The sequence below is a fragment of the Salvelinus namaycush genome, chromosome 36 (genome assembly GCF_016432855.1).
Source record: "Salvelinus namaycush isolate Seneca chromosome 36, SaNama_1.0, whole genome shotgun sequence".
Lineage (NCBI taxonomy): Eukaryota > Metazoa > Chordata > Actinopteri > Salmoniformes > Salmonidae > Salvelinus > Salvelinus namaycush.
In genome coordinates this window covers 13,295,922-13,320,046 of record NC_052342.1, presented here as the reverse complement: position 1 = coordinate 13,320,046, position 24,125 = coordinate 13,295,922, and the positions used below count along the sequence as shown (strand labels likewise).

Sequence of the window (24,125 nt, the reverse complement as noted above, 5' to 3'; positions counted from 1 at the left end):
CTGAGAAAGCAGAGAGGGTGGAGAGAAGATGAATGTTCAAAGGACAGGAGCATATGACAAAGTCAGTGAAGCCAAGATATTGCTCAGGTTGGAGTGGAGATTAGAGTTAGCTGACTTTTGAAGTGGAAGCTCAGATGGGGGAACCTGATGTTGCAACTTGTCGGAGTGAAGTGCTTACGACACACTCTCACTTGCACACACACACACACACACAAATGCATGGATAACCACCAGTGGCGGTCAGTGCCGTTTAAGATGAGGGAGTACAATTGAGTTTTTTACATGAGCATGGCCTTATTTCTATTACAGCATATTGGATGACTGTCATTCATATTCCATTCACCTAGCTCAATGTTACAGTGATAGATTTAGGCTACTACATGATATTCAAATTTTCCCTATACCCATCATGAAGTTGCTACAACATAGTCTATGAATGAAAGTTTACAAGGTAGGTGCACACAGGTCGAGAGAAACATTTGAGGTGACACATGGACAGACAGTGACACATTCAATACCATCTTGCACACTTCCGCTTGCCTCTAGCTGATATAGGGTGTGATCATTAGTCCAACAGGTGCAAAGGAGAGTTTCTATTGGACAAATTCAGGTACTGTATGTTTGTCCTCGTTTTGTTCCGTTTAAGAAAATGTTTTCAACAGAATCGTCGGAATGAATACACCCCGATCATGTGTAAACACAGCTTCATAACAGCCACGTTATATTCCTTCTCGCATCTATGCGCTCTCCTCCTCTCACCTTTTCCCTTCGTCGCTTGTGGACGTCAATGCACAACACATCAGCTGTATGTGACCAGGTGAAAAAACCTTTCCAAGCCAAACGATATCATAACCGCTACACACAGCCTACATCGTTGTCACCATATTAGTTAAATTAACATCATAGTCAATATAGCTAACAGAACTAAAGTGTTTGTAAACCTGCTACAATCATGCAGTAAAGCTACAGTGTGCAGTCAATAAGCAGTTTAGCACTTACACCAGCGGGCCCCGGTGGCAATACATTAGTAAAACCAAAAGCTTAACTTGACTTGGAAGAGCTCCAGTGTTGTGTTGGATAGTCATAGCCAGCTTGCTAACATAGCATCCCTCTGTTTGAGCAGGGTGTTTGAGTAGGCTAAACTAGCTAGCTGCATTTGCTATTTAAAAAATGACAAAATCTCTCTCTTGCTTCACCTTCATTTTGGAAGACATTAATTTGTTCAAAACTCTTCAACTATTGTCTTTCTCTCTCTTTGAGTCAACTACTCACAACATTGTATGCACTGCAGTGCCAGCTAGCTGTATCTTATGCTTTCAGTACTATTCTTTCTCTGATCCTTTGATTGCGTGGACAACACGTCAGTTCATGCTGCAAGAGCTCTGATAGGTTGGAGGATGTCCACCGGAAGTTGTCATAATTACTGTGTAAGTCTATGGAAGGGGGTGATAACCATGAGTCTCCTAGGTTTTGTATTGATGTCAATGCACCCAGAGAAGGATGGAAACTAGCTGTCCTCAGGCTACACCATGGTGCTACCCTACAGAGTGCTGTTGAGGCTACTGTAGACCGCCTTTGCAAAATAGTATGTTTTAATCGATTATTTGGCGACGTGATTATACTTAGTATAGTTTTATCATAAAAGGATAAATGGTTTTCTTTTTCTGAAAATCACTGAGGAGGATGGTCCTCCCCTTCCTCCTCTGAGGAGCCTCCACTGATAAGCACGTACACACTCACTAGGGATGTGCACACACGGATAAGCACAAATGGTCTCTCTCTTTCTCACACACACACACACACACACACACACACACACACACACACACACACACACACACACACACACACACACACACACACACACACACACACACACACACACACACACACACACACACACACACACACACACACACACACACACGCACACACACACACACACACACACACGGGATGTGCACTGTTAATTTGGCCAACTAGGCTCAATGTGTAGCAAGTGAAGTGAGCGTTCACTAATTTAATGAAATATCTCGATTTGTAGCGAATGTTAAAATAATTCACGTTGGGGATTGAACTTCATCATAATAAACACATTTCAGAGTGTGAAAAGACAATGTTTGGACCAGGGATTTTGCCACCGCTAGGTTTCCACGCATTATCTGCCCAGCAGAGTAGACACTGGGGGCCTGGTTCCAGCTTATAAAGAATGGTTAAACTAAGAAAATGTTGTCCTTAGTATAAATATACTGAACAAAAATATACGCGCAACATGCAACAATTTCAAAGATTTTACTGAGTTACAGTTATATATAAGGAAATCAGTCAATTTAAATAAATCAATTAGGCTCTATTCTATGGATTTCACATGACTGGGCAGGGGTGGAGCCATGGGTGGGCCTTGGAGGGCATAGGCCCACCCCTTGGCAGCCAGGCCCACCCATTGGGGAGCCAGGCCCAGCCAAGCAGAATTAGTTTTTCACCACAAAAGTGATTTATTACAGACAGAAATACTCCTCAGCACCACAACACCCCACATCAGACAATCTCATTGTTCCTATCTATCTTCTTAACACTCTCTCCAGTCTTTTACTCTTAGTCACTTTCTTTATTTCTCTATTCTCCTTCTTTGTCTTTTGATTCTCCAGGGAGAAAGGCAAGCTTTTGGTATGAATGAAAGATGGATGAAGCACATTCTACAAAGACACAATTCTCACCTCACAATTAAACATTAAAGTGAATTTAAAATACCACCTTTGAAACGGATCGAGTGTGTTAAAAGCAAAAAAAGCAATTCCAGGAGGAAAATCTCCCTCGAACAAGTTGAAAGCCTACACACAAATACACAGTCGTATATTGAGGAAAGGGATCAATTAGCTCGACAAAAATGTAATCACCCTGATATAATAGTCGAGTGAGCAATTGTTTCTTTGATAAATGTGTGTATTTTCCTCCCAGTATGTACGGTGTCCACATTAGGACAGCCAAAAGGACACAGACACCTATCCCTTGTTACTCCGAAGCTGTCCTAATATGGACACCGTAACAATGAAGACTTAGGAAAGAGGCAACCCACATCACCTACATCATCAGCGAACAACTCCATGACGAAGGTGGCCACGCTCCCATTGATGCCGATGAAGAGGTTGATGCAGGTCAGCACCACGTAGGCCGTGCTGGGAACGTTGAAGATAAACGAGGCTGGGTACATCATGGGTGTGATAGACCACCTGAAAACACAGATGGTTAACTGCATAGAAGTTTTCATATTTTACCATTTAAACAGCACAGTATGAAATGAGACAGGGGGAGATACATGAAGAGGGGTATACAGACTTGAAGGAACAGTTTGCACTTTAACCTCATAGTCATTCTATCATTTCAAATCCAAAGTGCTGGAGTACAGAGCCAAAACAATGACAAATGTGTCACTGTTCCAATATGTTTAGAGCTCACTGGACTGTACTGACTGTGGCATACCATGTGGAAAACTGTGAATTTGAAGTTGAACAACACTCAAATATTATTTGTAGAGTGCATGAGATGTTTGCTGACAAAGCACTATGTGGGCACAAAAGGATCTAATAAGTCAATTTGACCTTTCCGTACTGCAATACAAACATTTCAAACGTTTTGCTCCATATGAACATTACATCTATAGTCCAATCACATTGTTCAAATTTTTCCTGAAACTTCTTTGAACCGAGTAAGTCAGCACATAAAAATATGGATATCATTTTGGTTCTACTTACCCATACATCATCAGCAGCAGAATCAAAGCTGGTAGGTTAGAAAGGGACACGTAGGCTTTTTGTTGGAAGCACAGGAAGATGACGATGACTATTAGACAAGGGACTATGTAGTTACACTGTAATAAAGCACACAAAACCCATTAGATTCTAGTTACACTGTAATAGAACACACAAAACCCATTAGACTCTAGTTACACTGTAATAGAACACACAAAACCCATTAGACTCTAGTTACACTGTAATAGAACACACAAAACCCATTAGACTCTAGTTACACTGTAATAGAACACACAAAACCCATTAGACTCTAGTTACACTGTAATAGAACACACAAAACCCATTAGACTCTAGTTACACTGTAATAGAACACACAAAACCCATTAGACTATGTAGTTACACTGTAATAAAGCATGTATAACCCCTTAGACTATGTAGTTACACAGAAATAAAGCATGTATAACCCCTTAGACTATGTAGTTACACAGAAATAAAGCATGTATAACCCCTTAGACTATGTAGTTACACAGAAATAAAGCATGTATAACCCCTTATTAGACTATGTAGTTACACTGTAATAAAATACACAACCCCTTATTGGACTATGTAGTTACACAGAAATAAAGCATGTATAACCCCTTATTAGACTATGTAGTTACACTGTAATAAAGCATGTATAACCCCTTATTAGACTATGTAGTTACACTGTAATAAAACACACAACCCCTTATTGGACTATGTAGTTACACTGTAATAAAGCATGTATAACCCCTTATTAGACTATGTAGTTACACTGTCATAAAATACACAACCCCGTATTGGACTATGTAGTTACACTGTAATAAAGCATGTATAACCCCTTATTAGACTATGTAGTTACACTGTAATAAAACACACAACCCCTTATTGGACTATGTAGTTACACTGTAATAAAGCATGTATAACCCCTTATTAGACTATGTAGTTACACTGTAATAAAACACACAACCCCTTATTGGACTATGTAGTTACACTGTAATAAATCATGTATAACCCCTTATTGGACTATGTAGTTACACTGTAATAAAGCATGTATAACCCCTTACTAGACTATGTAGTTACACTGTAATAAAACACACAACCCCTTATTGGACTATGTAGTTACACTGTAATAAAGCATGTGTAACCCCTTATTGGACTATGTAGTTACACTGTAATAAAGCATGTATAACCCCTTATTGGACTATGTAGTTACACTGTAATAAAGCATGTGTAACCCCTTATTAGACTATGTAGTTACACTGTAAAAAAGCACACAACCCCTTATTAGACGATGTAGTTAAACTCTCTGAAAGAAAGAAAATATGTTGAACTCCAATAAATGTGAATTCTATAGATTAGGTTTTAATTCGCTTTCCCAGCTACCCTCTTTCATTTGCTCATTAACAAGAGAGCAATCTATTCCCCTTCATATGAGGAGACGAGTCTGAGGCTGGCCTGACTGGACAAATCTAATGAAAACCATCTCGCAATGTACCAAACTGTGGTACAGTTGAAGTCGGAAGTTTACATACACCTTAGCCAAATACATTTAAACTCAGTTTTTAACAATTCCTGTCATTTAATCCTAGTACAAATTCCCTGTTTTAGGTCAGTTAGGATCACCACTTTATTTTAAGAATGTGAAATGTCAGAATAGCAGTAGAGAGAATGATTTCTTTCAGCTTTTATTTCTTTCATCACATCCCCAGTGGGTCAGAAGTTTACATACACTCAATTAGTATTTGGTAGCATTGCCTTTAACTTCTTGCGACTACAGGGGGTGCTGTTCCGAATTAGCATTTTGTCGTCTCCAAATTAAACTGCCTAGTACTCAATTCTTGCTCGTACAATATGCATATTATTAATTCTATTGGATAGAAAACACTTTCTAGTTTCATACAAAGTTGGAATGATGTCTGTGGGTGACCCAGAACTCTTTCTACAGCGAAATCCATGACAGACAGTGAAAGGTCTGAGAGCGAAGCTCTGGTTTCAGATCAGTTTTTAAGGTCTCTGTCTATCCTATGGAATGACACGAACTGCACCCGCCTTCCCCTGGATGTCAGTAACCAATGAGAAGTGGAATGGGCCTTCTCCGTAGCTCTCAGAGGTTATAAAAGACCAAGGAGTGAGAGTAGCCCCCCTTTCGACGCTCGCCCTTACGCAGGAAGGGACCTCCGGATGCCATTTTCACAGGCTCGGTTATCAACTTGAAATGTATCCGTCTGTAATTTAATTCGATATAGGACTTAGAAACATCATAAGGTAGTTAATTTAAACCGTTTTATAGCAATTTATATCCGTTTAGTGCGATTTTGATGCATTTCTATGTGAAGCACCGGGCACATTTCGGGGTCCCGGTCGAACGTTAGCGGGCATTTAGACGGACAAAGGACATCTTTCGACCAAAAGAAGATTAAACCCAAGAAAGAATACATTGCCCAAGAATCTGATGGAAGAACAGCTCAAAGTAAGCAATATTTAATATGATAAATCGTTGTTCTGTCGAAATATTTTAAACGCATATTTCGCCATTTTGTTTGGTATAGCTTCACTTGGCGAACCCTGTATTGAAAAGTAAGGATAATTTTAAAAATGTAAGTCAGCGGTTGCATTAAGAACTAATTTGTCTTTCGATTCCTGTCAACTCTGTATTTTTTAGTCAAGTATATGATTAGCTTTGGATTAAACTAGATCACTCTGAAAGCTGACGTCCCTCATTTTGATGCTTGAGTTGTGACTATTTCCATTGTATAACCACGGTTTTGTATGGCTAAATATGCACCTTTTCGAACAAACTGTATATGTATGTTGTAAAATGATGTTACAGGAGTGTCATCGGAAGAATTCTGAGAAGGTTAGTGAAAAAATTAATATATTTTGGCGATGATAACGTTATAGCTCCCTTTGCCTTGAATTCATGCTCTACTAACGTTTGTACATGTGGTATGCTAACTTATCGATTTATTGTGTTTTCGCTGAAAAACGCTTAGAAAATCTGAAATATGGTCTGAAATCACAAGAACTGTGTCTTTCCATTGCTATGCTTTGTCTATTTTTATGAAATGTTTTATGATGAGTAAATTGGTCATACACGTTGCTCTATCTAGTAATTCTAGTCGATTTGTGATGGTCGGTGCAATTGTAAACTGTGATTTCTACCTGAAATATGCACTTTTTTCTAACAACACCTATCCTATACCATAAATATGTTATCAGACTGTCATCTGATGAGTTTTTTTCTTGGTTTGTTGCTATCAATATCTTAGTTTAGCCGAATTGGTGATAGCTAGTGGTGGAGAGAGAAAATGGTGGACAAAGAAAGATGGTGTATTTTGCTAACGTGGTTAGCTAATAGATTTACATATTGTGTCTTCCCTGTAAAACATTTTAAAAAACAGAAATGATGGGTTTATTCACAAGATCTGTATCTTTCATCTGGTGTCTTGGACTTGTGATTTAATGATATTTAGATGCTACTATTTACTTGTGAAGCTATGCTAGCGATGCTAATCAGTGTGGGGGGGGTGGGGGGTGATCCCGGATACGGGGTTGATACTCGTGAAAGGTTAAATTGTTTAACTTGGGTCAAATGTTTCAGGTGGTCTTCCACAAGCTTCCCACAATAAATTGGGTGAATTTTGGCCCATTCCTCCTGACAGAGCTGGTGTAACTGAGTCAGGTTTGTAGGACTCCTTGCTCACACATGCTTTTTCAGTTCTGCACACAAATTCCCTATAGGATTGAGGCCAGAGCTTTGTGATTGCCACTCCAATACCTTGACTTTGTTGTCCTTAAGCCATTTTGCCACAACTTTGAAAGTATGCTTGGGGTCATTGTCCATTTGGAAGACCCATTTGCGACCAAGCTTTAACTTCCTTACGGACGTCTTGAGATGTTGCTTCAATATATCCACATAATTTTCCTGCCTCATGATGCCATTTATTTTGTGAAGTGCACCAGTCCCTCCTGCAGCACAGCACCCCCACAACATGATGCTGCCAGCCAGTGCTTCACGGTTGCGATGGTGTTCTTCGGCTTACAAGCCTCCCCCTTTTTTCTCCAAACATAACGATGGTCATTATGGCCAAACATTTCTATTTTTGTTTCATCCAAAACGTTTCTCCAAAAAGTACGATCTTTGTCCTTATGTGAAGTTGCAAACCGTAGTTTGGCTTTTTTATGGCGGTTTTAGAGCAGTGGCTTCTTCCTTTCTGTGCGGCCTTTCAGGTTATGTCGATATTGGACTCGTTTTACTGTGGATAAAGATACTTTTCTACCTGTTTCCTCCAGCATCTTCACAAGGTCCTTTGCTGTTGTTCTGGGATTGATTTGCACTTTTTGCACCAAAATACGACAGAACACGTCTCCTTCCTGAGTGGTATGACGGCTGCGTGGTCCCATGGTGTTTATACTTGCGTACTATTGTTTGTACAGATGAACGTGGTACCTTCAGGCGTTTGGAAATTGCTCCCAAGGATGAACCAGACAAAAATCTTAGTTCTTGGCTGATTTCTTTTGATTTTCCCATGATGTCAAGTAAAGAGGCACTGAGTTTGAAGGTAGGCCTTGAAATACATCCACAGGTACACCTCCAATTGACTCAAATTGTGTCAATTAGCCTATTAGAAGCTTCTAAAGCCATGACATTTTCTGGAATTTTCCAAGCTGTTTAAAGGCCCACTGGAATTGTGATACAGTGAATTATAAGTGAAATAATCTGTCTGTAAACAATTGTTGGAACAATTACTTGTGTCATGCACAAAGTAGATGTCCTAACCGACTTGCCAAAACTATAGTTTGTTGACAAGAAATGTGTGGAGTGGTTGAAAAACGAGCTTTAATGACTCCAACCGAAGTGTATGTAAACTTCCAACTTCAACTGTATATAAGAATATCAATATTCTATCTGAAACAAGTTTTACAATCATGATATTGGCTAATGAATCTCTAAATACTGCAATAGGCATGATGCATCGATGTGGGAACAAAACTATATAAATAAAAAGAACATATGTGATTTGCAAACTTCTACTCCACAGTTCCCCCTCTGAGCCTCATATCTTTTAAAGGAAGGGTATTGAATGCGGTCGAAAAGCTCTGCCAGATGGTGAGCTTAAGCATTTTCTCTAGATAATCCTGAATGAATCGTGAATAATGATAAGTGAGAAAGCTACAGACGCACAAATATCATGCCCCGAAGACATGCAAACCTCTCACCTTTACAATAACATGGGAGGTTAGCAATTTTTGGGGGGTATAATATTTGTAATCATGGCAGCATCTACATTCAATACATTTTAAGTATACAGCCAAAAGAAGAACAAATGCTTCACTGTCCCATTGGGAAGCGTTCGGGGAGAGCGGAGATGCTTAAGCTCACCATCTGACAGTTTTTCGACCGCATTTCTAAAAAAATGTGACTCTCTGCATAATTACATATGTCTATCACTTTGTTAGCATTCATCCAGCATAATGGCTAATAGTTCTGAGTTACCTGACAGACGGTTTACCTCCATTAAGTCTGAGGGAAAGTGCTCATGTTCTACCACTTTGCATCCCTTTTTGCCACTGCTAAGCTTGTTGAGCACAACAAATCGGAACAGCCGGTGTCAATAATTCAACGCTAGCCAATAACAGTTACTCAGGCATGGACTTCCGAGCAGCCATTGCGATCACAGGTACATTTGCCATTTGCCATACTTTTATTTGAGGTTCATTCTTATCCATCCCTTCCTCACGGTGGACGGTAGAAGGCCATTGCGTACCCCCTGGTGTGGTCTCCAATTAGGGGTAAGATGGCGGAGAAACCAAAGGTTTGCTGGCATCAGAACCTCAGGTGCCACCAACTGCCATTGTTGCCTGACTAACCAAACTCCCTGTTCCGGCAAAACGTCATCCCACGCCCACGGACGATTGTTTCTTCTCTGCAATGAGTCAAGATTTGAGTACCTCCTTGACAATTTCTAGAATGCAAACATATTCTAACCGTTCTGATTGGTCTCAGAAACTGATGGGTTGGGCCAGAGCCAGAACACATGTGGGTTACACAGCGTTTTGATAATTTTTAATTGGCTTTGATACTCTGATTGGTTAGAAATTATCCAATCGCTGATGACTTTGTTTTGTACAACACCCCTCATTTTGACAACACCCTAAACGACTTCAATGATGGCAGTCTCAGACTGAAGTATGTAGGGAACATAGAGTAGTGTCAGGTAACTGCTGTTTTGCCCTTGAGCAAGATCTTAACACCTAATGTGTTCCAGGGGCCCTTCTCTGTGGCTGACCCTGTTCCTTGCATGTGTGTATGTGTGATGTCTGGGGGGTTGGGAATGACATAAGACAGCAAAAAGACACATTTACGATTCACATTGGACAATAACATTGAATTCTGTACTATTAAATTCTCTAATGAAGAAAGCCTACAATATCCCAGGCGAAGTTGGCGACCCAGTAGACGGTCGGGTTGACGCCACTGACAAACTGCAAGTGCTTGGCCTTGCTGACACGCTCCTGGATGAGGAAGAGGACGAAGCTTGCTGGGATGAAGGACATGGCAAAGATGACACAGATGGACACCACCACATCGGTGGAGGTGGCGGCCCTGAAGGAGAGAAAACAGGAAGTTGAGTACAAGTTTGATCCTGTGTGATCTTCTAGCATGATCAATAGGTCTGGTTGATATTTCTAGAACTGGTAAAGGGTCAATTGTTTTAAAGGGGAAGTTTAGTATTTTACAACTCAATGTTAGATGATAAACCCTAATCTATGATTTGCTTTTCTTTAAACAGCCACTACAAACGTCAGCTAACTGTAGCAACTGCTAGCTAAAAATACATTGTGATGGGAGCAAAACAATTGTCAAATCACCTATAAGTTTAAGTAAGGTCAAACCAAATAATTGAGTTTATTTCAGTTGATTTCTTTTTTTCCCAGGTCCCACATGACCCAATCACTGCCATGAATTTTTAACAAGCTAGCGGTAGATAAAGTAAGGTGAAGGGACCTCTTAAAGAAAACCGAACAATGGATTACAGTTCTCCCGGCCCACAGACTACTTTCAGTGTGCAGAACCATCTAGCATGAAGTTGTAAAATATTGATCTCCACCATTAAGACTGATTGATTTTTCTAGTATCGATCCATCAATCATGAAATGTATTCATTACTCTTTCACATCTTCTGTCATGTGCTCTACAGTAACCTGGCCTAAACCCGTACAGATCAGTCCTAAAGGACCATACAATATTTAGTCTGGTGTGTGAACAGCTTGTTTTTATAATTCTATAAGTGTTTTGTTTCCGTGCGTTTCCCATGATGCAGTCACCACTTACAAAATAGTGTTTTGCTTGTTTTTTTTCTTTCCCATAATGGATTAATGACTCACTAGGAAACAGTAGGAGTAGCCAGAGGAAAACCGAGGACACATTTGAAACCCATATACTTCCTTTACTAACAAACAAGAGCCAGAGGCCACTCAGAACTTTCACCTGACAATTAGTCCTAACACGCGAGGACTCTAGGGAGCAGATAGGGTCACAGTGGTAAAGAGGGAAAAAATCCTGTCCGAGAAATATGTTAGAACTTGACATTGGATGCATCCTATTCCCTATATAGTGCACTACTTTTGACCGGACCCCTATGGGCCCTTATCAAAAGTAGTCCAGGAATCTGAGGCCAATGTCTGCTTAGCCCTCAGGGGCTGTAGATAGAGGAATGGTCAAGAGGCCTTTCGGTGGAAGTAAGCCCCATAACCTTTCCAGGTGTTGAGTTTCATTCTGAGTGAAATCTCACACTTTCTGCCCCAGTCTTGTCATTAATCTTGCCTTTGACCTGGAATGAACACAAATGCTACTGAAATGTTTTACCTATACTTTAGTTGCTCTGGATAAGAGTTTCTACTTAATCCTAAAAGCACCAACATATTTATAACCCTGAAAGCACCAACAGGAGTCATTTTTTTATGGTGATGATTGTATGTCAAGCTGTAACACTTTTTCTTTTATTAACCTTTTGTAACACAAGTAAATGGTTTTAAGTCCCCTAAATAAACATATTAAAAAAGATCCACACATTTACAGTCAAATTTGGTGTCAGTCAAAAAATATGCTTTTGTATGTTTTTCATGTTTTGAGCAGTTATTTTGATCATTTTCAAAGCAACATTCAAAGCGCTATTCATTCACGGTGCTGTGTTTCTATGATACTCAGAAGCTAATAAATTGGTGATTAAGATAATCTGACACACCGGTACAACCTAAGATGACTGCTGATATGAGCGATTTGGGCAGCGGTGCCATCAGACTTAAAGCTCTAACTTTGGAACGCTATGGGCTATCAACTCACGTCCAATGGCGAAGGTGCATAAAGATGGAGGAATTCAGATAGGACGTCCTTGTTTTTAGACCTACCTACAGAGTTCTTAAACTACAGCGTGCGACATGGTTCAATATGTCAATAGTATTGGGATCAAGTTTACTGTGCTACTGCTAAAACAAACAAAAAAAGTCATGGAAACTCAGAGCACTGTCTGATATGGCAAACTTAGAAAATAAAGCATTTATGGTAAGTACAGATGGGCCGCCAACTTTATGCATGTCCGCTATTGCATCTGAAATGTGAGACTCTCAACTTGATATAGAGACATTGACTGAAAGCTAAAAATGTATTCACGTGTTGTAGTTCTTTTTCAGTTATAGTGGCTGCCATGGCCCCAAGGGGCCAAATTAGGGCTGGCTCCATACCTATATATTTTCAGGGTACTTACATCTACCTCTGTGACAAATGTGGTGCTTTTATCTCAAAGTGAACTATTGAGTCAAAATGTTCAGTTTAGACACACCACTAGTACACAAAAGGGAGATTATTTTTCATTTCTCCATATTAAACTTTTCACACGTGAGTTACAAATATCTTACGGTCGCCGCAGTGTGAGCTGTTTTATGCACGTGATGTCAGAATGCACTCACTGTTTGAAATTGTACTCTCTTCTCATCTTTGTTTGACGCGGAAAAAACAAACATGTTGGAGTGCACAAACTACCCATCGTCAGATTACTTTCGATTTTTAGAAAGTGTTTTACTAAATTATTTCGATCGATGGTGAGCTCACCCAAGATATGATGAATTGTAAATAGTAATTGCTATTAGCTAACTGATATTGTGGTTTCTGTCAGCTGAGAGTTAGCTAAATATTACAGCTTGTGTTATGTCAATCTTTCATCAGTTAGCGCTAGGACAAATGTAGCCTAGATTTTCTGGTTTGGATGATTGTGTTGCGCTGTCGCTACTTCTGTGAATGTGTGAACATTTCATTCAAAAATGAACTGGTCACATTCAGGACATAACTTTGTAAGGACTGTGTTTGAGCAAAATGTTTCTGTGAAAAAACAGTGTGGCCTGCTCAAACGCTGACTTGCGTCAATCGAAACTGGACATTCTAAATAAGCATTCTAATTACACCGGGTTGTGCGCACGCTGCAGAGAACATGAAATCATAGTACATTTTATAATACTTTTTTCACTAGTTGCTTGACAAAGTCCTTACATTTTAGGAGGATAAAAAAATTGGTTTCGAAATTATGTTTTTGACACCTTGGTGCTTTTTGGGTTAATGACTAAAATGAAACCAAATGTCGAGTATTAGCAGACAAGTCCCATATGGTTTTATAGGTAAAATATGGCCGGTTGGACCAATTCTATCTATGTTCTATAATATACTGTTAGTTTTTGTATTAGCTTGTTACCAATAGATGACTCAATTTGACTGAATTCTCTTTTTGACTTGCAATCAGGCAAAACTACTGAAAACATTTCCGAGAACCAATGACGATTCTTCATGGAAACTCATGATCCTCCATGCTGTTTGAATATCATTCACCCCGCTAAAGGCATGTTGTGCTTTCTTGCCTTCCATACTTTCACATTCTGTCAATTCAGAGCTCCTGCTGGTCTCTTTTGATGAATAGATCACCCTCTTTCTGCTCTCTGCTGTCACATCTAACAGAGTTTCGGGTAGGAGGAGGTTTTGGAAGTTCACAAACAAGAGATGGAAACTGCACCAGAGAGGTGCTGGACTTTTGAGGTCAAAGGTCATTCAACAGCACTTCAATTATTCATGTTGTCTGGTATTGAGTGTGCCAAAATAAAAAACGTCCTCCAAATGGATTTATTTTTTCTATTTTATCCACATTGAAGAAGAAACAGTAGAGGAGTTGGCGATTATAGATGTTAAGTTCTTCGTTAGCCTCCTGTGTAATTTATTAGCTAATTGCAGATCGCAGGCAGTGGGCGACCACGTCTTTAGCTAAAGATCTAACGAGAGGCTCAAAGAGTTCATCTCTTTCCCAACTCACTTGCGAGGGGCAAGGCGCAACCATTTCTCTCTCCTCAGAAGCTGCTGACCTCTCTTTCATAAGAATCATTCTTAATTTCCAATGTTTTGCTCTCAAAACGTCCTTGCTGCGTCCGCTTATTTAGCTGTGAACCAGACTACAGTATATTCGACCACCTCCTCACACACACGCACACACATACAGACAGACCGACAGGCAGGCAGGCGCACACACAAACGTCCCTCCTCCCTCCCCACCCTGCCACAATCTCACACCAGACTACATGCCAGGTAATTAACATATTACATTAGTCGTCACGTGCAGCCCCGCCATGGCCTGGACGTAATTGGGATGCGTAAACATGAAATAATTTACGCAGTGGGTGCTGCCCCACTTTCAACAGTTTTCAACAGGCTTATCTAGACCGCACTCAACAGGGCCAAAGATTATTTGAGGCAACTGATTGGCTAATGAGGTAACCCTGAACAAGGGCTAGCGGCTTATCACGGTGAGGGAACACAAACCCTGCTAGTAAAGTAACAAGCTGTATAGTTGGGGATAAGCTTTTAATGTGTTTTAATGTGCCTGGTCTTTCCAGTTGTTTTTGCCCAAGGTCTAGAGTGAGGTATGGCTTCAAAAAGCCATGGAGGGGGGTTAGAAAACCATAATGAAGTGGTCAAATAATCATCTGTTTTTCAATTGTTTAGGTAAACAATTTTCCATTCCAGTATATGTAGCCATAATGCAAATCTGTTCATTCTATTGAACACAGAGGGACTAGATGTCCAAATAATTACTAGTTTCTCAACATCTGTTTGGTGCTACCAATGTAAAAAATAAAAAAGTAAACTCATGACAAAGGATTTTTCTTTCTAACTACCCGGAAAAACAAATACTTTCTTTGAAGACCGTACGCAAAGCCCTAAATGTCAAGCTCTCTTTTATTAAAGGACATTGGGGATTTAGTGACTGAACAGGTCTCTCTCTCTCTGATTCACTGAAGTCAAGCTCCAGGTCACATAGAACCACCATGATGATTTACTGTGTCTTCTTACGCTAGCAGAGCACTGCGGTCAGTCAAACAAAACGCCTGGACAGAGGCTATCCCCGAACACAACCACCCCTCCATGTTTCCCTATCTGATACATTGAAAACCATACTTTGAGTGGGGAAAAAATCTTGAATTAAGGCAATGATGCAGGGACACGAACACGATCACATAGGACACGGACACCCTAGCTTTTTTCCTCTAGTAATTAATTTTACATGGAAGGAGAATCCCAAGTTAATCTCTAGATCATGGATAATAAATTACAGGCAGGGCCCACATGGAGATTGAGAGAGCAAGAGAGAGAGACAAAGAGACACAAACAGAGACAAAGAAAGAGAGATTTGTCTTGGGCTGAATTTATGGGTTTGGAAGCTGTCGTAATTATCTTCTAGCCAAGCCAGCTTCTCTCTCTAATTCACCACTGTTGCTAACACCCGGCCACTACATAAATACCTTACTTGGTACCACAACAAAGGAACAAGGAATTAAATGGTATCTGTGGCATGATTGATCGCGTCCACAGGATCTCATCAGGTTTCAACATCGAAACTGACATTTCAGCAAACAAAGTGTGAAAACTAAGCATCTACAGAGAAAGATGTACAGGACAACACAAATAGAGCTTTATGTTATGTTATGCTATGTAATGTTATGCTATGCTACAGGTAACTGCCAAAATAATGGAAACATGAGTAAATGAGGGATACAAAGTATATTGAAAGCAGGTGCTTCCACACAGGTGTGGTTCGTGAGATGATTAAACAATTAACATCCCATCATGCTTAGGGTGTATAAAAATGCTGGGTAGGCCATTATTTTGGCTACCATGGCTATGCCCCCATAGAATGCCAATGCCCCAATCCACAGGGCACGAGTGGTCACTGAATGGTTTGATGAGCATGAAAACGATGTAAACCATATGCCATGGCCGTCTCATTCACTATATCTCAACCAAATTGAACACTTATGGGAGATTCTGGAGCCGCGCCTGAGACAGCGTTTTCCACCACCACTAAAACACCAGATGATGGAAATTCTCTTGTAGGAATGGTGTCGCATCCCTCCAATAGAGTTCCCGACACTTGTAGAATCTATGCCAAGGTGCATTGAAGCTGTTCTGGCTGGTGGTGGCCCAACGCCCTATAAGGACACGGGAATGTTGGCGTGCTATTAGTGCTATTATATGCTACTGTATGTTTTCATATGTTAAGTAATTATGTTATGCTATATTACTCTGTATTATGCTTACACTATATTCTACTGTATGTTTTCATATGCTAAGTAATTATGTTATGCTATATTACTCTGTATTATGCTTACACTATATTCTACTGTATGTTTTCATATGCTAAGTAATTATGTTATGCTATATTACTCTGTATTATGCTTACACTATATGTTACTGTATGTTACATTACCTCATTTCAGCGAGGGGTTTGCTCGATGATGGAAATTAGATCGATGATAGACTCAGACTGCATTAGACAGTGGAGGCTTGTGGTTCTGTACTTCTATAACGCCCTCATTGACACTAGAGATCTCATGGGGAAGCTTCAGGGTTCCAGACTGATCACTTGGGTTATAAAGCAACAGTATGTGAAAGCGGGCGGTCCCCGTGGGATCGCCTCTAGTGTGCTATTACTAACACAAATCTATATCTCTGTCTTTAATTCTCTCTTTCTCTCCGTCACTCTTTATTTCTCTGCCTTTCTCTCCCATCTCTATTTCTCTTTATTTCTCAGAGGGCCTCATCCTCTCAATCTCCCTATTCATCTATACGCCAGCCCAATACTATCCCTCTCCCTCTCTCCACTTTTCCCTCTCCCCTCTCCGTCTCAGACTCCTGCTACTTGTTCTGCCGCTCCAGCTTCCCTCACTCCCTCCCCCTCTGTCTAAACCCCTTCCTCCCTCCCTTTGGCTCCTCTTGGCCTGTCGTACAGGTGATAGAACAGGTATAGGGTAAAGTTACCCCTAGATGCTGATCTTGGGTCAGCGTTGCATTTTCCCCATGTATGGTTACAGTTACGATTGGAGAAGGGTAACTGATCCTAGATCTGTACCTAGGGGAACCCCAGAGCTGATACAACCCGACTTACATTGCCTGGTAGGAAAGCTGAGCCTTGGTGAGGTTGAGGGGGTGGCTAGAGGCGGAGATTCCATACTCCCTGGGGTCATGACCCGGCGGCAGGTTGCCTCTCAGGATGGCGTTGTTGGCCACATTGAGGAACGATACAATACCGTGCCACGCCTGGTTGTAGAACCACACCTGGAGACATGACAGATGGTTTATTGCTGCTATAGTTCAAAGACAATATAAAGCATATATACAGTTTCCCGGACAAAGATTAAAGCTAGTCCTAGGTTAAAAAGAATGTTCAATGGAGATTCTCCATTTAAAGTTGTTGTTTTTTATCCGCTGGAAAACCAGCCCATGGAGTGTACCTTACTCCTTACCTATGTAGCGCCAAAGCAAGTGACAACAGTTATCAAGATGTGGAAACACTTAGCATAACATAACCATTACTCCATGGTATAAGTAAATCTGTTATGGAACTATATTGCATCATCAGATATGCAGGAGGCAGTTAGCACCACTGTTAATTTAGCTAATTCTGAGTGGAAAAGTGATGATTTACTTATTTTATGGAAATGATGCAGAGTGCTCCTGGTAATTAGTCCAGTTAAATGCCAATGTAAAGCATGGGCCTTGCCATGCTTAATACATGAAAACAATTATATTTTCATTACATAACAGCAACTAGAACAAAATAAAGCAACTCTCAAATTAGCATCATACTACACAGGCAGAGATCTATCTATGTACTGTACCAGCGTTGGGCTATACCTGCTACTGTGTCGTCTCACAAAGCACTCGTGATGACCAAACAAAAATGGTAATGGCCACCAAGGAACCTCTGAGTCTCTAAGCCTCAAGATGAATGATGATATAATACCTTGACATTATCCCTGGTCCCGAGCTCTTTCAGGAGCGTCTCGGTATTCAGGAGCATCTGATTGGTCGTGTTATCCTAATGAAGGAGAGAATAAAAATACATTTAAAAAAGGCTTAATTGGACACACTTGGGAAAATACATATCCTCTTTGAAATGCAAAACAACACAGAACAGGAGAGGGGAATAGGTCTCTCAGCAATACCTGTAGGTTGCTGAGGTCCACTTATTTTATATAGGCTTGAGAAGTAACATTCATTTTGTTGTTATTTTGGCAAACCCGCAACACTGCCTTTCGCTTGCCCCCATGTCCATGTCATCTTATCTATTGTGATCTAAATTATACAAAAACTGATCTTAAATCAGCACTCCTGCTCTGAGATGCTTGATGCATACGTCCCCTGAGTACTAGAGCTATAGAGGGCAGGTGGGAGTGGGAGCCGAATGAGTCAATGTTGATGACCAAGTGGGGGCCGAATGACTCTTTAATTATTATTATTATTATATTTTTTTTTTTTACATATGTCTCTCTTTTCTCACTATGGAAATAACATGGTGTTATAACATATAGCACATGACAGCTACAGGACCAAGCGGGAGTGGGCTGAATGGGTCGCCTTAAAAAATACACTCTGGTCATGTTTCATGTGAAATGGGCCTGCTGCAGATGACTGGGCCGCCGCGTGTGATTTGCGATGGCCCATCATCCTGCCTGTGCCCAGTTCCAGTTCAGCCCGGTGCACATTGCACACGTTACAGGTGTAATATAAATAAATGCAAATGGCTCCCCTCACCTTGATCAAAAGCCAACAATACGAGAGAGGAAGGAAGAGGGGGAGGGAAAGAGAGAGATGACCCCATGTCACCCCCAAGAGGTTTAGGATGGGAACAGGCCCATGAACATTTCACTATCATCATATCTTTTCTCTCATCTTCAAATCGGACTTTGCTTGGGTCCAATGGAGTCCAGACCTAAGGCAGCGACAGGACTTGGTCTGGGATTAATGATGGATTATCTTATTAACTTCGAAAAGGGGAGGGTCCTCTTAAAAGACAGACAACTCCCCCAGCAAATCACGAGGCAGACATGCCTGAACATCGCGATTTGAAACGGAAATTTTCAGACAAAACATTTGCAGTGTTTTTAGTGAAGGTTGATGCAAACTAGCCACTTACGAAATGCACTCCATCTTGCTAGATACTATTTTTGTGGGGGATATTTACGCTAGGGCAACATGCGGATAAGGCAGTGACATAACCTATGTCTCAACTCCGCCCTTTCCTCTATGCCCAACTGACGCTGTATACGTACAGACGTATCAGCTGGAAACATTGGTCGAGAGACTGTGATTATACTGATAACATTGACCCTGGTTCATTCCTATCTCTTTGAATTGTGAATTTCAGAAATTTCACAGAAACACACAGAACACCGACATAAATATCTGTGTTAAATGACTTCCCTGTTCTAGCTCATTTACTATTCATGAGCCCAGGAACTACAAAAAAAATTTCTGTCTGTAATTCTCCTTTCCTCAAAGCTGGGACTCACATTTTGCTTTTACTTCTCCCTGTTGAGGAATGAGATTAGAGGGAGGAGGAAACCCCAGGGGGTTGAGGTGTAGGGAGAAAGAGTCTGGCGTAGGTTGGCAACGTAGCAGGCACAACATGGGAATGGGGTCTTCCTGAGAATTAGCTGCTTGTTCCACTGGTTTCTTAGCCAAATGGGAAGACTCACCGCGAGCGAGACAGAGGGGGATTATGGAACCCCAGCGAGTGTTTACTGCTGCTAATCCCTTACGAAACAACTTCCTCCTCAAGGGTGATGGAAAATGAGAAAAAAAGTGATGGTTGTATGGCAAATGAGCCGGCCGACCGCCACAGCCATGGCCAGTGATACGACTGTGGCACGACGTGTTGTGTTGAGTGCGTGACAAGTTGTATGTTAAAAGCTGTTTTGGTATGGCTCTCAAGACACTGTATTTGACTGCATTTGACTACTTTATTTACTAGTCTGTCTTAATCGTCTTCAAGTACGGTGCGTTTTGTTTCTGCCATGTTACTATATCCGTCATCCTAATCAATCCCAGAATCCTTTAAGTTTCATTTCAATTTCAGCTGTGGAACCCCCCAAAAAAACGATCAATCGTGAATTTAAAAGCTAACTTCCAGCCCAGTCAGGGGGCACAGCAGAATACTACTGTTCTCTCTCCTTCTGCAACCCAAGCAGACACAGATTGCGTTCTAAATGACACCCTATTTTTGCCCGGCCCAAAATACTGCACTATATAGGGTACCATTTGGGACCCAGTCACAGTCAGCGAGTTAGCCATATCTCAAGGACAATTTTCCACTTTAATAAGGGAAAGGCACAGAGCTGGGAACGGCTCATGCTCGGCCATTAGAGTTACATCATCACTGCGGCGACTAATTAAAGTTGTGTTAGCGTAGAGAATCTAAAGCGTGGAGAAGTGCCCTGGGTAAGGATGGGGAAGATGCCCCGAGGGCGGGCAACATTCTGCTGATCTCACAGAAGTTTGAGGTCCGGGCTTCCGACAGGTTTGAACATTTAATGTGTGTGGGAGGGTATGTGTGTGGGAGGGTATGTGAGTGGGAGGGTATGTGTGTGGGAGGGTATGTGAGTGTGGCAGAGGGTATGTGTGTGTGTGTGGCAGAGGGTATGTGTGTGTGTGTGTGGCAGAGGGTATGTGTGTGTGTGTGGCAGAGGGTATGTGTGTGTGTGGGAGGGTATGTGTGTGGGAGGGTATGTGAGTGTGGCAGAGGGTATGTGTGTGTGTGTGGCAGAGGGTATGTGTGTGTGTGTGGCAGAGGGTATGTGTGTGTGTGGGAGGGTATGTGTGTGTGTGGGAGGGTATGTGTGTGTGTGTGTGTGTGTGTGTGTGTGTGTATGTTTGTGGGAGGGTGTGTGTGTGTGTATGTGGGATGGTATGTGTGTGTGTGTGTGTGGGAGGGTATGTGTGTGTGTGTGTGTGGGAGGGTATGTGTGTGTGTGTGGGAGGGTGTGTGTGTGTGTGTGTGTGTGGCAGAGGGTATGTGTGTGTGTGTGTGTGTGTGGCAGAGGGTATGTGTGTGTGTGTGTGGGAGGGTGTGTATGTGTATGTGGGAGGGTAGTGTGTCTGTATGTAGGAGGGTATGTGTGTGTGGGAGGGTGTGTGTGTGTGTGTGTAACAACTTCCGTTCCTCTCCTCGCCCCAACCTGGGCTCGAACCAGGGACCCTCTGCACACATCAACCACAGTCACTCATGAAGCATCGTTACCCATCGCGCCACAAAAGCCACGGCCCTTGCAGAGCAAGGGGAACCACTACTTCAAGGTCTCAAAGCGAGTGACGTCACCGTTTGAAAGGCTATTAGCGCGCACCACCGCTAACTAGCTAGCCATTTCACATCGGTTACATGTGTGTGGGAGGGTATGTGTGTGTATGTGGGAGGGTATGTGTGTGTGTGTATGTGTGTGTGGGAGGGTATGTATGTGTGTGGGAGGGTATGTGTGTGTGGGGGAGGGTGTGTGTATAAGTGGAAGTGGAAGGGAGAGAGAGAGAGATAGTAGATAGATAGATAGAGTGGGAGTGTGTACGCTTGTTTGAGTGTGTTGAGGAGAAAGAGAGGAAGAACTAAATGTTTTAAATACATCATACCCAGTTTCCATGGACACCAAAAAGTCTATCTGAGTTTGAACTTTCCTCTGAGTTCGATTTGAAGGTAATGTATTGAAATTCAAGAGTCACTCAAGCAGATTCAAGTCCATGTTTCACAAAGAGCACAAGCTTAGCATTAGCTATCAGGCCCGGTTTATAAGCTGGGTTTGTCCTTGGTTTCTACGTCTATGCATAATTGAACATAGATAAACAACATCCAAGGACCTCAGTGAATTGAGGTCTCCAAAGACCCCTTCTGGCTTTCAACCGCAGCAAACGTACCTTGTCTATCCTCCTCCCACACAGGCACATATTAAATGAATGCGCTTTCCCTCAGTAGTCAAGCTGTACAACGGCCAGCAGTAAGGCTACCACGATTCCAATATCCATAGCATACCTGGGAGGAATTTAATAGGCTCCTCAAATCCCTGATCACAGCTTCTATTTCCGGTTCAGTCATCCTGACTTGGGAGTTGACCCCTCCGACAGAGATCCCTCCATACCTTGAGTGGTGGGTAGTGGTAGTTGTGGGGGCAGAGATCACAGTGCAATTTAATACGATATGAAAACGCATGGACACACAAACACAGGAATAAACGCACAGACATGCGCGCACGCACGCACGCACGCACGCACGCACGCACGCACGCACGCACGCACGCACGCACGCACGCACGCACGCACGCACACACACACACACACACACACACACACACACACACACACACACACACACACACACACACACACACACACACACACACACACACACACACACACACACACACACACACACACACACACACAGTAACATTTCATTTGACTTAGTTATCATGAATAGGATCTTGAGTTTAACATTATGCACATTATCTTAGATAACTCCGGTTGCATTGTTGGCATTATATCTGAATGTTACGCAAGTTCTACCAAGCACATAGCTGAATGCAAAATGACCACTCTGGATAATAGTGTCTGGTAAATGACTAAAATGTCAAATAAGTAAAATTACCTTTTTCTGCCTGCTTCCTTGTAGGTCTTTAAAAGGAAGTCTGTCATGTTCCGGCCCGTCATGTCCTGCAGTGTGTCTGTGGTATTCTGGGTCCGCTGGAAATACGTGATAATGAGATGGTATTATTTCTAAGATACATACTCCTCTTCAGCCCAGCACTCATTGACATGTGATGTGCGTTTTGCTAAAGTGTACAGACTACTAAGGTAGCTTAAGAGGAAAATAAGAAAAAAAATTGCACCTTCAAAGCAATGGATACAATAGCCACGGCATGCCGTCTTAGCAGACGCATTTATCCAAAGGGACATACAACCCCACGTCTGTACATTTTGGTAGCCCCGGCGGGATTTAAACCCACAAACCCTGACGTTGCAAGTGCTTTACCATACAAACTGAGCCACACAGCAGTGGTGATACATACAAGTTCCAGATATTGTATTGTGTAAAATAAAACAAAAAAATGTCTGGCAGGCTATGTACTTCAACCCTCTATCTGATTCACTGATTGGACACTGAAATGTACCTGTACCTATCTACATTTACAATCAGATGTTGACGATCAATATGGTGTTTGTTTTAACACAATGTCAAAGAGATCAGAGACACAAAAAAAACAGAATCCTAACTACCGGTTGCCATGTCTACCTCTGAAAGCCAGGCACTATGATCATGATCGAAAAAGTTCAGCCAAAACAATGGCCACACCATTCTAATACAAACAGGGTGGAAGCACTCCAATCATTATTGCACGATGGTGGCACCAGCCACATTTCTAACCATAAACAAGTCAGATACGCGTGGCGCTGTGAAACCCAACTAAGAACACTAAATAATAGTGAGTGTGTTGGAGCCTTCCCCATCGCTTTGATACAGCCAAAGCTGTGGCTAATGTCAAAGGGCCCTAATTAGCCCGTACTCTCCATAAATTGGCATGTTCAAAGACACAATTAGGGAGGTTGCGACACTGTGGTGCGCATCCACTCCACATAGCCACATCCACACGTGCTAACAACTAGCAAGCCCCTCCTGTCTGGCCCAGTTTATTTCATGGTGTCGGGATACTATGCTGATTAGAAGGATTTCTTGGCAACGCTAATGGAGACTGCTTATTAGGGTCCAGAGCACCCCAAGCTGAGCCTCAAGCGCCTTCATCCCCCTCCCTACCCTGAATCCCTTTTGCCCAGTTGTGTTCTCTCCACCCTTCACTGGGTTCCTAGCTTATCACGCTAACCGATGGTAAACAACACTGCCCACATAATGAGTTTAAATAGCCTCCCCCATGCTGATAAGTTGTGTTTGTATGCCTATTTTCTATGTCGTTTAGTAATGACATGGATATGTATGCAAACAG

The 24,125-nt window shown here is 41.8% G+C and overlaps 1 protein-coding gene across 1 annotated transcript in view; it reads right to left on the bottom strand.

Moving 5' to 3' along the window:
* LOC120030237 (phospholipid-transporting ATPase ABCA1-like) overlaps nucleotides 1-24,125 on the bottom strand; it is a 218,291-nt gene that overhangs the window by 53,440 nt on the left and 140,726 nt on the right. The window contains exons 30-36 of the mRNA XM_038975583.1: nucleotides 22,775-22,869; nucleotides 22,163-22,268; nucleotides 18,110-18,184; nucleotides 17,252-17,421; nucleotides 10,200-10,377; nucleotides 3,753-3,868; nucleotides 3,086-3,230 (exon numbers count right to left, since the gene is read on the bottom strand). Coding sequence (XP_038831511.1) covers nucleotides 3,086-3,230; nucleotides 3,753-3,868; nucleotides 10,200-10,377; nucleotides 17,252-17,421; nucleotides 18,110-18,184; nucleotides 22,163-22,268; nucleotides 22,775-22,869 — 885 coding nt within the window. The remainder of the gene's footprint in view (nucleotides 1-3,085; nucleotides 3,231-3,752; nucleotides 3,869-10,199; nucleotides 10,378-17,251; nucleotides 17,422-18,109; nucleotides 18,185-22,162; nucleotides 22,269-22,774; nucleotides 22,870-24,125) is intronic.